Source organism: Diplotaxodon limnothrissa, linkage group LG11 (assembly GCF_057381915.1).
Source record: "Diplotaxodon limnothrissa isolate DT_005_m linkage group LG11, D_limnothrissa_male_GT1.1, whole genome shotgun sequence".
In the NCBI taxonomy this organism is placed as follows: domain Eukaryota; kingdom Metazoa; phylum Chordata; class Actinopteri; order Cichliformes; family Cichlidae; genus Diplotaxodon; species Diplotaxodon limnothrissa.
The window spans coordinates 8,421,585-8,439,387 of NC_140606.1; the positions used below are offsets into that span (position 1 = coordinate 8,421,585).

General features: G+C 42.1%; 2 protein-coding genes across 2 annotated transcripts; one reads left to right on the forward strand and one right to left on the reverse strand.

The window, feature by feature from the left end:
* Nucleotides 1–137: 137 nt before the first annotated feature.
* Nucleotides 138–12,998, reverse strand: spag1b (sperm associated antigen 1b). Its single transcript, XM_085366133.1, has 19 exons — nt 12,852–12,998; nt 12,439–12,554; nt 11,889–12,048; nt 11,673–11,795; nt 11,513–11,583; nt 11,200–11,312; nt 10,979–11,084; nt 10,666–10,796; nt 10,406–10,512; nt 9,862–9,997; nt 8,499–8,942; nt 6,143–6,242; nt 5,524–5,676; nt 4,747–4,904; nt 3,886–4,027; nt 3,046–3,172; nt 2,747–2,905; nt 1,651–1,974; nt 138–1,547 (listed from the first exon to the last, which is right to left on the reverse strand). Exons 1-19 carry the CDS (start codon nt 12,996–12,998, stop codon nt 1,419–1,421), a joined length of 2,946 nt encoding a protein of 981 aa, XP_085222259.1. The 3' UTR covers nt 138–1,418.
* A 1,225-nt stretch (nt 12,999–14,223) lies between these two features.
* On the forward strand, nt 14,224–17,515 carry fbxo43 (F-box protein 43). The gene is made up of 5 exons (XM_085365018.1): nt 14,224–15,011; nt 15,090–15,845; nt 16,189–16,291; nt 16,961–17,155; nt 17,270–17,515. Exons 1-5 carry the CDS (start codon nt 14,224–14,226, stop codon nt 17,513–17,515), a joined length of 2,088 nt encoding a protein of 695 aa, XP_085221144.1.
* The last annotated feature ends 288 nt before the right edge of the window (nt 17,516–17,803 follow it).

Here is a 17,803-nt window from a genome sequence, read left to right on the forward strand (position 1 = left end):
GCCTTGCTATGGCAAACACCATTATTACAACGTATGTAAGACACAAAAACATCATGTCACTCCATCTTTAGTGTCTCTTCTGAAACTTTCCGTTACTTGTTATGAGCTAAAGAAGGAAAAAAACCATGTTTCCCAGTTTATTGAATAGCCCTCTGTGAATAGAATACACAATTTTTACAAATCTACTGACACAATGTTAAAAGCCACTGTTAAGAGAAGCTGTGGAAAATGCAGAATTATTCCCTCCTTCCCCCAAATTTACATCCTTATGCTAAATTTTACATTCATGTAGATTTAATGAAACATGAGAAAACAAAAAGTTTGGATTCAGGCAGTCTTTAGATTCACAATACAGAAAGATTGATATTTATTACTTATAACATGGACAGAATGACTTTAAATAGCAAATAAATTACACATTTAAAACAGTTCTGAGTTTGGAGCCAAGTGAATATATGTGTGTGATAAATCCAAGTCATTAAAGAAATTTATTAAAGCTACAGAATGATATAAATAGACTTTTTCTTTACGAGTACCGATATGCTCACCACACTAAGTCGACCCCTAGACTGAAATCCAAGGCACACATCTTATAAAGATGCTGCTTCTCTCCAGTGTGCTGCCATCTGCTGTGAAGCTGATGGTGCAGGTAAACAGGCTCAACGGCACAATGTCATTTCACATGGTGAAGACAGAGACTTGCCTTTATGAATGGAATCAATACAGGAACACAGAGCTACAAATTTGCATAGATGACTTAAAGGAGAGCAAGAATTTTTTTTTGCTACAACATTGTAAGTTCTGTTACACTCACATGAACAGCAGTGAGACATGCAGGTCTCTTTCACCCATTAAGATAACACCATACATGTGGTCATATTAAAATAGTTACTTAAGATGCAGCAAAGACGCACTTTTAAACTTGGAAGGAAATTAGCTTTTTGTTTGTTTATATTTAACATGCACTGAATAGTTTTTGGTATGTGACAGCTGGTCTTTTATAAAATGATTTCAGAAAGCGACTGGGCTCAAAGAGCAGATCAGCTCGATGAAGCCTGTCCTAAGCAAAAGCTACTGCCTGGAGTGAGGAAACACCTGCCTGCTGTGTTACACAACAGCACATTGGACCTTGTTTATTAATACACTACGGTGAAAGGTCCACTGAGTCCCACTGTTGTACAATGCAAATGGTGCATGGTGTGTACAAAAGTAAAACTGCATAGCAAAATGTTCTGGAGAGAAAAATAGATTTTTTTTTTTTATATCGTCACAGACATTACAGACCAGTAGAGTGAATCAACTCGGTTCCATTGTATTGCTCATTCTGCAGCTTCCTGCCTTTGTGTACTCAGTTCTTGTGCAGTGTTTTGCATAGATCCAAGAGCAGTGGTGGAGCAGCTCATGCAGAGAGGGGAGGGTCAGATATATTTGTTGGCCAGGTTCTGAACATCGTTCTTAGTGAACTGTGTGCTCTGCACGGCTGAGAGATCCTCAAACAGCTGAGTCATGTGGTGACGCTCTTCCTTCTCCAGCAGCATTAGTACAACCTGCAAACAGTGCGTCAGCGTTTATCACCACACAGACCGCTTGATTGCAAAATCTTACAAACAAACTTTAGCTTTTCAGACCATATTTGCATGCTAATCTTACCGAGAACCTGTCAGCAGTGTGCAGATGGTTGAGGTGTTGGTAGACCAGATAAGGGTCTTTCTCCAGTAGGTGTGAGTGCAGGGCCTGCATGATGAAGCTGATGGTGTGTCCATCAAGCTGGGTGCTCAGGAACTGGGGAAGCATCTCTGGGGCCGTGGAGGCCAGTAGTTCCGCGCAGGCCACTGTGTTTCCAGAGCTACGAGCCGCATTCAGGGATTGGCCAAATTCATAGGCGCTGGCTGGCTGGAGGTTGATGCTGATGTCTTCTCCTTTGCAGCTGTTTTTGGAGTTAGGGACAGCGGTCACATTCTCGTCATCCTCAACCTGAGGAGGGAGACGGACATGGGTGAAACATTTAAACAGGAAAGACAAAAATGGAAAGCCGGTCTCTGTCAGTGAGTCACAATCTGGGAAATCTGCACCACCTATTGCCTTAATTAGGAATAATTTGTCTGGGATGCAGTGATTGGATCTATAAGCTTCCATCTTTACCTACTGGTGTGCTGAACCTGAAGAAAAGGAAAACAAGAGCTTCATAACAATCTGTAGCCTTTTAAACTTGGAGCACAGCCACTTTTCACTCTGGTGTTCCCCTGAAACTGAGACTGAGTTTTGAGACCCAGATAAGCAGCATAAGATGCATGGATACAATTTTACACTTTAGCTTTCTCCGTGTTCTCTTTTGTCTTTTAACAATAAACTGAAAATGGTACATCTAGCCCCACTCAAGCTTTAATTTGGTGCTTTTATTCTTCATTAGATCATTAATAGTAAATGAGGATGGAGCACAAAGACGAACGGTACACAACAGCTGGGAGCGCTGCACTTTATGATCTGTGCTAGGCTAGAATAAAACCAGAGCTGATCAGATTTCACACGGTATCCCAGCAGGTGTCAGGAGTAATCAGCTAAAAACACACAACTATTCAAAGGACACTTGTTGACCATAAGTCATGATTCTTCAGTCCCCATCATTATAATGCCTCTTCTTCCTAACCACACGTGTAGACTCTCTAAAGTCAAAAGTGGATATGTCTGTTGGATGCAATAAGGGGAAAATATTTATTTTCAATGAAAGTGAATAAACTGTACTCACCTCTGTGATGGGGACTGTCTTCCTGGGTTTGTTTGGTGAAGTGCTGGCCAGACTCTGTCTGAGCAGCTTGGTGACCTCCTCCAGCTCCTTCTCAGCCTCCTGCACGTTGGGATCTTGCTGCAGCACTTCCTGCAGGTCCGAGCTGCAAGCCAGGTAGTCCTGATGGAGGGAGACACCGAAAACATACAAAGAGAGCTTTATGTATGAAATATGTGAAAGGGATATTTTACTCCTTAGCCACCCAATAAAAAGAAATCACTCCCTTATGGCATTAGCCATTAAAGTCCAGCTCTATTCACCTTGAGACCTTTATTAGCCATGGCTCGTCTGTAGAAGGCCTTCTTATTGGTTGGCTCCAGTTTCAGTGCTGCATCACAGTCCTGCTTGGCCTCAGCGAACCTCTCCAGCTTCAAGTAGCACAGAGCTCTATAAACACACACACACGTCAATTGTGATTTTTATTTTTGTCACTGGCACCTAATCACATTTGACACGTGACTCAGAAGTATCATGAATTTGTGACTCACTGCAAATCAGGTTTTATAATAACAGCTGAAGCCATGCCATCAGCATTAACAGAACAGAACATTTTCCTATGATGATGAGATTTACGATTTACACCTCAGAGATGTGCTTCTGGAGCCCCTTTTCTAAATGAATCTTCATGTTTTTAATTTTTTCAAATGGCTCTCAGCAGCTGTGCACCAATGGCGTATGGATGTTTGCTCTGGTGTGGCTGTACATACAATCTGTTCTCACAGCAGGGCTCCACATGCACATGCAAACACCAACACACAATAGGAAAACATTCACGTCATCAGTTTCTTCTGTGACCTGATCAACACCATCTATGTACTATTGTGTTGTGCACCAATTTACCACCAATACACACTAATTTGGCAGCAGTGACAGGTGGCACGACTGGATAGGATTAAAAACAGAGCTGAAAGCACGGCTGACAAATGACAGCTGGCCGTCGTTAATCGGCCTTTTTTAAATTCAGTTGAACAAATTTTGGGGATTTTCAGGCTGTTTTCCCACATCAAAGTGAACCAGTGGCAGAAGATGTGATGAACAGAGGGGAAACGAGACCGCAGGAACATGTCTGTTCATATTAAGGTGAGAATTAAATGACTAACCTGTTGGTGTAGATAGTGCATTCCTCTGACTTTAGCTTAAGGCATTCTGTGTACTTTCCCAGAGCATCCTGGTATTGGCTCTTCTTCACAAAATCGTTCCCTTCTTGTTTCAAAGCTGAAAAACGGACTTCGGCTTTCCTTTCTAGAAAACAAAACAAAGTGGTGATTGCTAAACATCGCTTACTCACACAGACACGAGGTCCATTCTCCTCCATTTTGACTTCATATATCCACACTGACACTTGCAATACATTTTAACTGACCTCGCTTTTATAAGCCTGTGCTACACAGCTGGAGGGTTTAAGCACTTGAAATTAATGCTGTGCTAGCTGGACATGAGCCACGAGAGTTAAGTAAGCAATCAGTCCCGGTGTAGACCGAGGGCTAATCAATCTGCTGCAGTGTCTGCAGAGCGTCTTCAGGGAGGTAAAATTATGCCAGCAGTGCTATTCTTTCATTAGAGTCTAAAAATAGCATAGGTAGAAAAGCCCTGGGAGCAGAGAAACTGCATGGTCAGAGGTGACACGTCCACTTATATAAAAAATAGGCCTTTCAAATTTTCCTCCAGTCACAACAGGAAGACTTTTGTTCCTCCATCGCTGTATCAAGCAGAAGAATGGTTCAAAAACCGAACAAAGGTAGCTATAATGTCAGAAGAAAGAGCTGCTCGAGAAAATGTTTGTTAATGCTGGATGTAGTCAACATTAGATTTTATTCAGTCATCATAACCGCTGTATGTATAAATGTCCCAGCTACTCTCCTCATTGTCCCAGCTCAGCGATCAACACTTCTGACCCTGACTAACTCTGTGTTTCTGGGGACAAACATTAATTAAGCATCATGACTCTAAAAACAACAGACCTGCATCCCTAGCAGCCTTCTCTGCTCGAGCTTGGAGGACCTCAGCGCTGGGTGGCTCCTCTCTGCGGTGCTGCTGAGCCGACAGAGGCACCAGAGGGATCTCGGGAAGTTTCTCTCTCCACTCTGGCCCGTCTTGCTCGATGAGCAGCCGGGTGATCCTAGAGGAGGACGTGATTCAGTCATTGTTACAGCACACAGATGAGAGACATTGATAAGGCTTACATAGCGTGTTAAAGATGCATCTAATCCACCCTGTTCCACAGTTTAGGGAGTTTATGTCTTATTGTGTAACTTTGTAGATAAATGTGGGGATGAATGATATCTTTGACCCTCTGGTACTCCTGAACACAAACCAGCCAGGTGAGTATTGCGTAACAGAGAAGGGACACACAGTCTGAGAGACATGATTAGCCTCTAGCCGGAGCTACTTTTGACCAGCTAAATCTGTTAGTCTCTAATAAGCCTGTGTGTAATGGTTACCATGATTTGTTTTGATTTAGTCTTCTAAATATGCTATAATTCCATTTCTGGATTTCAATTATAGAACATTTTCAAATTTGGAAAATACAGCAGGTAGATAGAGTAAGAAAATCTCCATGTCTCATCTGTCTTTTTATTTCCTTTGCTGTAACAGCTAAAGATAGTCTGTGTCCACCTTGTTTAAAATAGATGAGAAATGCACTGCCATAGACATGGGTGCTGTAAAATTCAATACTTGCTTTTGAGATGCCAAATGTTAATGAGTCTGTTAGCTGAGGTGAGAGGTGGACATTATACCTGTTGACACTGTCGTGAGCTGCCTGCACGCTCACGTCTATCTGCAGCACAGTTTTGTAATCCACGTAGGCCTTTCGGTAATGCTCCAGGGACTCATAAGCCATGGCACGGCGGAGGAGGGGCTTGAGGGAGAATGGTTGCAGCTCCAGGGCTCTGATTGGAATAAATAGATGCAATGAGACAAGAGCAAAGGATCGAGTCTGGTGCCCCTGCTGTCGATGCTAGGGCAAAGGATGTGTCTGTACATGTTGTTTCTGAGGTAGTGAACAAGTCTAAAGGTGTGATTCAAGTTTTCTATAACCCCATCTTTCTGCAAACACATCAAGTATATTTAAAGGCTTTCATATGGGAGGCTCCCTTAAGTTAGCCCAGTCTGCTGCTTATAAACCACTTCTAAAGAGATTAATTACAATCCCTTACGACACACCCAAGTGCAAATCCCCTCCCACTCATAAATGATCTGAGATCCTCTGCTGAGACTGGTATATGATGACGCTGTCTGCAGAAATTTGTAGCAGTTTGATCTTTAAGATGAAGCACAAGGACAAGCGTACATTTGCCTTCCACAGCTTTTCACATATCTTGCTGAACACTGGTAGAGTTTTATCAGTTCTCTCACCTTGTGCAATCTTGTATGCAGTCTTGACTGTTGCCATCTTTCAGGTAGCAAGCTGCTCTGTTGGAATATAGAATACAGAGATCTTCTGGACTATCAATCCCTGCATAGAAAATAGAGACCAATATCAGAAATGTAATACACAGCTTGGAAACAGCACGCATAGTTCTGCAGTTATCTTGGGGGTGGAATACAGAATATCTGCAAAGACATCATGAACTCAAAGTTTGAATCGTGTACTTATTGTCTAAAACAGACTGTTTAATGTGCTCTCTGAGCAGCTATAGAAGCGCTGTAGAACGTACAGAGCTCCTGTCATGATGAAATAAAGAAACTTCAGTTATTGGAAGATACTGAGCTATCATTTCTTTTCTTTCAGATTTATGAATACAAAGTGACAGACACGCATACACACACATGTTAAATGTTTTACTAGCTTTTATCTGCAGGTTAAAAGCTAGTATATGTGTAATATAAATATATATATATATATATATATATATATATATATATATATATATGGGTCAAAATGGGAGATGCCCCCAAGGGTGGTGGAGAATGACCGAGCTAAGATCCTGTGGGACTTCCAGATACAGACGGACAAAATGGTGGTGGCTAACCAACCGGACATAGTGGTGGTAGACAAACAGAAGAAGACGGCCGTAGTGATCGATGTAGCGGTTCCGAATGACAGCAATATCAGGAAGAAGGAACACGAGAAGCTGGAGAAATACCAAGGGCTCAGAGAAGAGCTCGAGAGGATGTGGAGGGTGAAGGTAATGGTGGTCCCCGTGGTAATCGGAGCACTAGGTGCGGTGACTCCCAAGCTAGGCGAGTGGCTCCAGCAGATCCCGGGAATAACATCGGAGATCTCTGTCCAGAAGAGCGCAGTCCTGGGAACAGCTAAGATACTGCGCAGGACCCTCAAGCTCCCAGGACCCGAGCTTGAAGGATAAACCGCCCGCAGGGGCGTGCTGGGTGTGTGTGTGTGTGTATATATATATATATATATATATATATATATATATTTCCCTTTGAGATTTTGACAACTGACTCGTGCAAAGTCCGCACGCTGTTTCTCTCCACCTGCCTTAACTTAACAGTGTTTTCTTCACTATCACAGAGTTAAGCAAATCACACAGGTCTACGGTGCATGTTTCAAACACAGCAACATTATCCTGCTACACTAAACACATTCATGTCAGTGTGCTGCCTCATCAGATGAAAACAGATTATGGATGATGACACAGCGTGGCAGTGATGATGATGTCTTAGCAACTGAGAGCACTTAGCGAGGTTATTGTGACAGTAGATCATATAAACTACAGCAACTGTGTGCATACCACAACTACGAGGCCTGTCAAAGTATCTTGAATGTCTCGTTCAGTTTCATTTCTACTGAAAAGAGCCTTTTTCACAGATTGGAAAAAATTCTGCATGTGTAGATTAGGTCACATCTGTTAGCACAACAGATGTGACCTAATCTACACATGCAGAATTTTTTCCGCTGGGCATCATCTATCTGGATTACTGTGGGAGTGCTTCCCACAGTAATCCAGATAGATGATGCCCAGCGACTTTCACAGTCTTAACTGAGTATATTATGGCTGTCCACAGAAAGAGACACAAGGCCATATATTTAACGGAGAGTGAGCAGAGGTTTCTCTTCCTCCATCAACTGCTCGTCGTCTCACTCTCTGTGAGAATTATTGCTGCAGTCCTACAAATTCAATTTCACAGTGAGTGGTTAGAGGTCATGTGACTTGGACAGACCTGAGCTGAGAGGCTTAGCACCAGACTAAAACAGCAACACTGTCTGCGTACAGCCACAGTCCATCATCCCAGGGATAAGTCACTAAATATTAACATCGTAATGGATCTTACTAAAATTTTGAATACTGCAAATAAACTGTTCACACAAAAATGTGAAGTCTGAGACTGAGAATTTGAAATTGTTTATGAGGAATTATTTCCATAGGGAAAATGATTTGTATTGCTATCCTGTTTTCATGTGTAAGTCTCTGCAGTGTGTTAAAGTGACAAAAATAAAGACAAGCACTGACATTATAGCTACGACCCTATGACCTTTGATTTAAAGTTAAATTAAAGTATGACACCATAGAAAGCTGTTATTAAAATATGATGATGAATAAACAGCTGAGAAAACAGTCGATCAGTTCTGATTCATTTGTCAGCTCATAACACACTGATATGAGTAAAAATGTTATGATTAGTGACACGGTGGCACACAGGTAACTTCTAACCAGCAACCTCACTGTATAAAACTAATTAAATAGTTTTTTCTTAATATTCTAAAATATTACAAACACAATCAACAGTGAGTGCCCCTGAGGCTTACCTGAATCTGTATAGCCCTGAATGGCTTGTGAGTATTTCTCCAGTGCATCGGCAAACTGTCCATTTTTAAACAGCAGGTTTCCTTCGTTCTTTAGCCGGGCCAGGGGTGGGGGCAGGGCCCCACATGGGGCATCAAGGTTGACAGTTTCTCCAGCATTTCCTCCAACTGGAGTTGCCTTACCGCTGCCGCTCTGATCACCCTGAACCGAAGCTGTCGAGCCTCTCTTGCTTGATCCATTGGCTATCTTTTCCTGCGGGACTTTGTACTTGTCTGAGCTGCCTCTGTTCCTCCTGTGTTCATGGTGGGAGCTGTTGGACTCGGCGTATGGACCCCCGTCCCCTCTGCCGTGGGGCTTTTTATGAGCGTTTCCCATGTCTCCCCTTTCGACAGGAGTAGCTGATCTCTCCTCCCCTCCCACGGGCTGGCTAGGTTGAACCAGACAAGCTGGAAGGGAGAGGGAGGGAGGGGAGAAGCAGAGGGAGAGAGACAGAGAAGGGGAAGTCACACCCACAGGAAAGAGTCAGCAGTTACATCATAGTGTGGGAGGAGAGGAGCACATGACACGGAGCCACTTCAAACAGGGAGTTCCAGGAAGTAGAGATACCAAACAGTGACTTATGAAAGGGCTGTGTGGGGGTAGGGCAGAAAACACATGCATGCACTGTTCCTTCACCCAGAGAGACAAGAGGGGAATTTCCTCTCTCTATAGGACAGCAGACAGAAGGGGATGTGACTAAAGCACTACTATTACCGGCAATGTTGGAGCTTCCTAACATGCTCTGTATAAATCGTGACTGTATTAGAGGGCAAATCCTTCAACTTCTAAATCCAGCACAGCTATAAAGACACAAAAAACTTTCTGCTATAAAGTTAAAATTTAACACCTCATTCAAGTTACATAAATTAGAGTAGCAATAGATTTGAGTCCAGTTAAGTCAGTGGAATGACTTAACTTGTTACTTTTCATTAAATGAGAATATAGATAAAAATATATCTCCAGTAAGGGAAAAATCTCATCTGGGAAATGTGTACCACAGTCTACTGGTTTACCTCATTCACTTCCTGCTAGTCTTGCTAGCTAATATGAAATCAACAGTGAAATAAAAACATGTCAAATAAAGGATCAATGCACACTTTTAACAAAAATCTAAGTTTCCTCTGAACTCATAACTTACCTAAGCTTGACTATAACTGAAAAACGATTTCACTGCATGTTAAATAGAGAGTAAGCAACATTTAAATCAGTTGCGGTTTGATTGATTTTTGGATGCAAATGGGTTATCATAAATGGCCATTAGCGCCGTTATAGTCTCTATGTCTGTGTTTAAGGATATTGATTGTTTTTAGTAGTTCAAACAATCACCAGTTTTATGAGCTTTGTTGTCACTGTCAGTCTGGTTATCCGCCTCTTCTATCTCTTGGATGAGGATTTTTTTGCCCTTGCGTTGCTTCTCTTGTTGGCATTCCTCCATCTTCTTCTCAATTTGAGACAAAAGTTGCTAAAACACAAACAATTCATCCATTAGAACATCTCATGTTTTGTTTGTCACAACTATTCATATCACAATCTATGCTAGATTACTTAGTTGTAGTGACTGGTGTATGTATAACTACAAAAAGGAACATTTTCTTCCCATTTACACCTAAATTATACTCAAATAAATAGAAACAGAAGTTAAACAATGCAATTAAAGGGGACGGGTAAACACAGCACATCCTGAGCTGTTCCACTGATACAGATCTGTTAAAAAAGCCACATCATCTTCTATTTATGGTAATGACATAAATACATGAAAGACTTCCAGTGATAGACTCACTAAATCACTCAACTTTCACAAATACAGTGACACCTAGTGGATGAAAGGTAGACTGGCGCATGATGAACATGCCTCAGTACCATCACCTACAGTTGCAGGGGTGTTCTGTGGCTCTTCCCTGAGCACCGTCCTCAGGTCTTCAGTGGCCATGTGGAAGTTGCCCATATGATTATAAACAACAGCACGACGAAGCAGGGCTAACGGAAAGAAGTGCATTACAATATGTAGCACATACACTAATGCTGCTGTAGCTAAAGTATACCACATCATATAAATACATCTAAAAGTGCAGGTGTATTTATTCTGGAAGCATTATTGTGTTAGAAATTATAGAAATAACATTAACACACCTTTCAGATTGCCCGGTTCTAGCTCGAGCACACTCAGGCAGTCTTTCAGGGCATTGTGCCAGTGCTCGAGCTTGATCTCTGCCTGGGCTCTGTTGTTGTATGCAGCCACAGTTGTTATAATGGAAAGGCTCCTGTAATGGAATAAACAATAAAGCAAACCTCTATTTACAGTGAGATTATTGCACAAACACTTACAGCTACAATGAAAGATGACAGTCTACTACTTACAATATATACCAAGCAAAATGATAAAAAGCCCTTTAAGAGGTGCTAAGTGCTTTCTGCAATGAATGAGTTGTTTAAAGAACCTGACCTGGAATAGTATGTGACCGCCTCCTCATAATCCTTTGCTCTAAAAGCTTCATTGCCTTTGTCCTTTTCACGATTTGCCAGGAAGAGCTTCTCCTGTTGTGACAGCACTGGATGGATCACAGGGGAAACCTTACATGTTACACAAAAATGCCAACACACCTGATGTACGTTGTATGCTTAATAATTACTGCAAAAGAACACTTTCTATCCACAATAGATTACATGAAGTGTCCACTTGAGTCTTGATTTTAGGATGTCCTGAGTTTATAATTGCAGGTGGATCAGTTTTGTCCACATCCTCCTCTATTTTCTCACATTCTTTTTCCACATCGAACCTGGAAAGAAGGTGTAAAATATACACTTAAAGGTCAAGTTTTTAAACTGTGGATCACTGTAATGGAAGCAGTTTAGCTTTAAAGCCCTTTTACAAAGTAAAAAGACTTGGGAAGCTTTTATGCACAGAGAATTCAGCTGCTGCAACAGTGGGGTCTTTCTTCTGAATATAATAGACAAATGTGGAGACAGCATGACTCACTTGTCCCATTCTCGGTAATCACGTGGTAGGGCGCATTTTGAGGGTTTCTTTCTTTCTTGTGGAACTGTTTTCTATCATGAGAAAAAACTCTGTTTGAATATTTGTCTTCTATACATATATGTAACTGGTTATGTACTGTATATGCCTTGATTTTTTTTACCTGGCTCAGAGGAACGAAGCAATTGAAACCTCTTACAGGTGGCATATTTTCTTTCACTAGATCATCAAATACTGACTGGTGTTTCAGGGTTGTTTCAGTCTTTTTGGTTTCTTCTTGCCATCTCTGAGCAAAGTATTTAGAGAAACAGCCATGTGAGAACAAAGTAAACAGGATTTATTTATTTTTTTAAAAGAAAGAAAAAAATGTGTACCATACTTTCAATTCATCCTCAATTTGGTTCCACTCATCTTTAGAGAGGCTGGCTGCTGTGGCTACAGGCATTTCCTTCCTAAGAGCTCGGCTCTTAGGGTCCAGTTTCTCCAGGTGACTCTCACAGAACTTGATCAGGTGAGGATAAATGCCCTCTTCGCCAGACCTTTAACCAAACAAAAAAGAAAAATAAGGAATAGCTTTTTTTGCAATATTTTTCATTCACATTTGCCAGCCTGTATTTTGTTATGACATGCACTATTATCCCTCTGCAACTGATGACAAGTGTTACGTAATCTATTTGCAATATAGCACATACATCTTACCATCTCAGTGGAGAGTGAGTGAAACTTGACATGATGATGAGTTTATAACCTTCATAAAGAAAAACCTCACCAACACTATAAAGGGACTGGACTGACTGATTGCTTTATTTTGAGCATGTAAATATAAATACGATTAAAAAAAGCAGCAAAAGTCCATTGAACACAGGTAAAGGAAGAAAAGGGACAGTGAGTTTCCTCCAACAACACTATATCGCTCAACAGACAGTTACCTCAGTGTTCTCAGGATCTTCTCGAGGTATCTCACATCTTTACATTTTTCAATGTAATCGTAGTCCAGGTGCTCCACAGGAACCTTGCCCCTGTAGTCCACAGTGGTGGAGTGACTCTGAAGGGATAAAACTGCGTCTTCACTCATTTCTGGAAAGAATTTACACAGTCAATGTGTCAAAAAGTGTTCCATAAAAGGGAGACATGGCAGTTCTGCATTATATTTGTATAACTTACCAGCTTTTTAGCTAGCTACCTTAACTTTACTGGTTATTTTAATAGTTCGTCAGAAACAGCTAGGTTCTATAATTAGGGATGTAACATTCGGGAAAGGCAGACTTATCTCTTAAGTGTCTCTTGAGTAATTAATGCAAGATCACATTAATGTTAATAATGTTAAGCAAAACTAGTTTACCTGCTCCCGTTTGGCTGAACGCTCATCGACAATGTGGTGTGTATTGCTATGGTAACCACACACGGACGGAAGGCCGGTAGCGCCGAGAGGAAGCACGTGACACAGCCAACAGAGGGCTCCAAATTTGAAAACGTGGCTGGTGAACATGAGAAAACAGGAACAACAGCGGGGGGGGACAGCTGAGGCCTGGAACAAAGCCTGAGGAAACAACATCGCCTACAGAGGCCACGGCTTTTTGGAATAGCCCCGTTTTAACTTCAGGTAGGTATTTGTTAAATATTAAGCGCGTTTATTCCCGAAGAAGATTATTTTGTCGAGCTTAAGGTACAGGTGCGTGGAATTCACCGACATTACCTCGTACTGGTTCTAGTTTCAGGAGGCTAACAACGTTATGTTAGTAAACGTGGATGGCAGACAAAAATGTCAGCCACATTTTTTTTCTTTAATTATAACTCGGTGTTTGACAGGTGTTTTACGAGGCCCACAGTTTTTTTTTTTTGTTTTTTTTTTTTTTGTTTGTTTGTTTGTTTTTTAATGGCAATCATTTTTGCATGGCATTTCAGGCTTAACACAGGTGTAACTGATTAGTCATTCACTGTGCCATTCCGGGTCCCCTTCAGTCACATTAACAGGAGGCTATTTCAGCTTTGACGGAGCATCACTGCTTTTAATTCTGGAACCGGTTTTTATCCTGTCATGTCTTGTTAAAATGGCTGCTCTGACCCTCTGAACTAGCATAGAGGGTGAAATTACACTGTAAAATGCGCACGCACGAAACGTCGTCGGGTTTTTGTTTTGTTTTGCTTTTGGATGAATTTTACTAATATCAGTTTTGCGTGTGTTTACCAAATAATTTTGCCTTGTCATATTTCTTCAGACGGAATTAAGTGTGAAAATAACGAGGAGTAAAATGATGTTAAAGGTGGTGTATACTGTCAGTCGGGCTCTGTCGGTGTCTTTTGGCGGTTATGGAGCTCTTTAAAGCGGCATCAGAGAGGGCACGAGACGGGGGGATTTAAATCGGCAGCAGCACGCGCTCTCATAGCAACGCGGATGAAACAGCTGAGAAGGATCAGAGATAAATCAGCTGTCTGTTGCTTTCTGATATACAAACTGCTACTTTTATACACTGAAAACCACCGTAAGATTCGGGAGATAACTTTTATTTTACTGTAAGTCAGTCCAGCATGAGACGCCTTTTAAAAATATAGTTTTTAAAAGTATTTAAGCTAGCGTTGTATGTGTTTACGGTCTCTTTAAGTTCATATTTGCTGTGCTGAAGTAGTTCTGTTTATTATATTCTGTTTCACTCCAGGTGACTTGTAATCCCCTGGAGGCCAGGCTAAGGTTTGTTGGCGCACTCAGGAGGAAGATGCAGTGCACTCCTGAATCTAGTCTTTATCTTGATGGCTCTAAAGGGCAGCACTGCTACGATGACTGCTCTGACAGTGGATACTCAGGTTTTTTCCAGAGCCCACACAGCACCAGTGGAGCTGATTCATGTAGGTCTTTGTCTCCGGTGGAACTGGATGAAACGCCCAAAGAGAACCTCCGGGTTTCTGTCACGCCAAAGAAGATCCGAGAACAAGTCAGATTTTTGGGCAGAGACTCCAGGAAGGTTTCAGCTGTAAGCTGGTGTGAAACTCCTAAAATATGCAAAAGGAATACCTCGCTGCGACAGAGACTTCTACTGTGTAAACCCACTGTAGATGTCAAAAATGACAACACAAGATCACCGTGCACCAGAGGGATTGAATCCCCTGTCAGTGGGTCTGAACCCTATTTGAATACATCATTTGACTCTGTAGACACTGAGATGGGGGCATCAAGCACTTTAAAAGTGGACCAGGACCTGCCACTATCAGGCAGGAAGCGCCGTGTTCTGTTCACACAGGTGAGGACCTCAACTCTTGAAGATGGCAAGCACAACTGTTGTCACCTTCCCAGTTTTGAGAAAGAAGCCTCACTCACAGATCTAGACATGAGTGAACACATTTTTGCATCTGGTCAATGTAATGTCAAGACTCCAGGCTTCAACGAATTCCTGCCCATCTCTAAAGAAAACTCTCAGTCACCACTGGGCAGCATGACAGATAATCTATATAATGGCTCAAGTGTCTTGTGCACACCATCATCTGCACATACACCCAGCTATATCAGGTATGTGTTTTATTGACGAAGAAAATAAAACTTTAAAATATTTAAACACGGATTAACTCCTTTCTGACTTTTAAACAGGTCGTTGAGTGAGGACAGCGGTTTCAGCTCAGTGACTCTTGATAAATCGCAAGACTCCACAGTGGACCATGATGGCTCGTTCCAGGAGCTGCTGCTGTCTGCCTCCAAAGGAAACTCTGAAACTCCAAATCCAACAGAGGGAAGGCGCCGCTCCCGTTTGCAGCGTCAGCACAGGCTCTCTACGCTTAAAGAAGGTGGCTCTCAGTCTGAGGAAGACCCAACGGACAGAAAGCATCAACATCCTTATCAATGTTACAGCCATTCTAAAGAGGATGAGGTTTTTGCTGGGGATATCACCCCTCGCAGTGTCCTCTCTGTTAAATGTGGTAATGCCGTGAGCTCTGATCGCTTGGGCTCAGCAAAAAAAGATTATACCACCCCACAAAGAGTGACTAAAACCAAGGCACAAGACATGACCCCTTGTTCTACAGATTTTGGCAATCCAGATATCACACCACTCAGGATGACTCCAGTTAACCTCTCTCTGACTCCAGCGCTGCAGCTGGTTCAAGCTATGTGTCAGCACCATGCCCAGATGTTGGCTGGTCAAAGTCCAAGCCTGAAAGAGCAGCTGAAGTCTGCAGCAGCACTGACCAAGACCCCAAGCACTCTTCGGACCACTATGCCATTGGCAGGGCTGATTGGCAGGAAGATGGGCCTGGAGAAGGTGGACATACTCACAGAGCTGATGAAGAGGAACCTCAGGCACATCCTGGCTGTTATACTCTGCCAGATGGACTCTGAGAGTGTCTATAGGTGATGTTTCCAAATATACATTTTTATTCACACAATGTTTTACAGCGCATATCATCCATGCTTACTTGCCACAGGTTGCAGCTCCTTTCCCATTTGGTCACTGATTAATAAAATCATGACTACATTTTTAATGGAGTAAAGAATAATTCAGAGTCCTGTAGAATGATCGCAAGGTGATTGACGCTGAGCTGAAACATACATGTTGTTATAACAGTGTTTATGTTGTATAAACGATGCAATTATTAGTAAAATCAGTGGAGTTTAGCTTGCATTACAAACTTGTGTTGTCTAAAAAGTTTAGTGAGCTGAAAATATTTCTCTCATACTTTGTTGTTTTTCACAGGTGCAGCTGTGTTTGCAAAAGCTGGAATCAAATTCTCCAGCAAGACAAGCTAGCTAGCACAATGAGAAGAAGCCACCTGAGTCAAGTGGAGGCTGCTCTTGAGGTAAGAGCCAGGCTATGGCTAAAGGTCTTATAAGCAGGGCTGCACATAAGTGGTCCGCAGGTGTGCATTTGCTGTCAAAATAAAAGACGTGCACCAGATAAGAAGTTGCAACGCGCGTTTGCGTACATAAGATTTTCTGGAGGAGGACACACATTTGTTTAGAACTCTTAAAAATGTTGAAGAAGCAAACTCCTTTAAGAAATTGCTTTGGTGTTCCTCCACCTCCAAAGAAATGTCAGGAGTCCGAACAGCAAAAGAAGCGCGTATTCTCGGAAAAGTGGTTGCAGGAGGTGAGCTGGCTTCAAACAAATGATGAACGCACAGAGATGTGGTGCAGAATATGCCGTGAAAATCCCACTCTAGCGGACAAAAACTGTGCCTTTTTATATGTATGCAAACGCCCATTTCAGCCTCTTATCTTATTCGCTTCCTATTTTGACAGCGAATGCGCACCTGCGGACCACTTATGTGCACCCCTGCTTATAAGAGTGTTTGTTCAGCTCTGTAGCATTTAGCTTTCTGTGTTTTCAGTTAAACACAACATCTCTGTTATCGCAGTCTTTGCTCTGTGGTCATCAGTGCATACGTACATCAAAATGAGTCGGCGTTATCACAATCTCCATCACTGTCACTGAAATGACTCTGAACTTATTTGTTGTCGTCTTATAGCTTGGTGCTGCTGTCCATGTCGCTGATGCAGAGACCAGAGCCATGTTGCTTAAGCGATCAGCTCTGAAGACAGTTCAGGCCCAGTCTAGGACCTCCAGCTACTGCACTCCACAGTCAGGAAGCAGGGCTTTAACGCCACTGCAGCTCAGCGCCTTGCATTCAGACAGCAGCAGCAAACGGGATAAATTTCTGGAGGTAAGTTACAAATCCATTAAACTGCATTTTCTTGAACATGGTACAGTCATGCTTTGAGGCATTTCTCATCAAACATTTATCAAAGTTATTTTAATAACTTCTTTTTCCTCTCAGGTTGCTAAAACCCTCTTCAATGATGAGTGCCTCAAGCCTTGTCCGAGATGTCAGCATCCCGCAAGATGCCATTCAGGCAAAAGAGAGGGAGTGTGCAGCAGAGCTGACTGTGGATTCCAGTTTTGCATGTCATGCTTGTGTACTTCTCACGGCTCTAGAGAGTGCGGTAGTCACTCTGCAGGCCGTCGCAGAAAGGACATACTTCCCGGAAGCGCTCAAAGCAAGCGCAATGTTAAAAGACTATGAACAAATTATTCCTGCTTCATGAAGTCACTTTAATAATATCTATTTTTTGCAAGTTTATAGATGGCAATAAGCAGCGAGGAAACAGATGTGTAGTACGTGCGGTGTCTGTACTCTTCAATGTTTGTTTGTATTTCTTTACTTATCCCATCCTACCCCTTTCCTTTTTTGATATAGTTCTTACTTGTATATTTTTTTTAAATTATGCACTGAAGGAGGTTTTACCAGCAGATAAAAGGATTTCATTTTACTGTTGTATTTTTCTATGCACTGACTGTACAGCATGTTGGG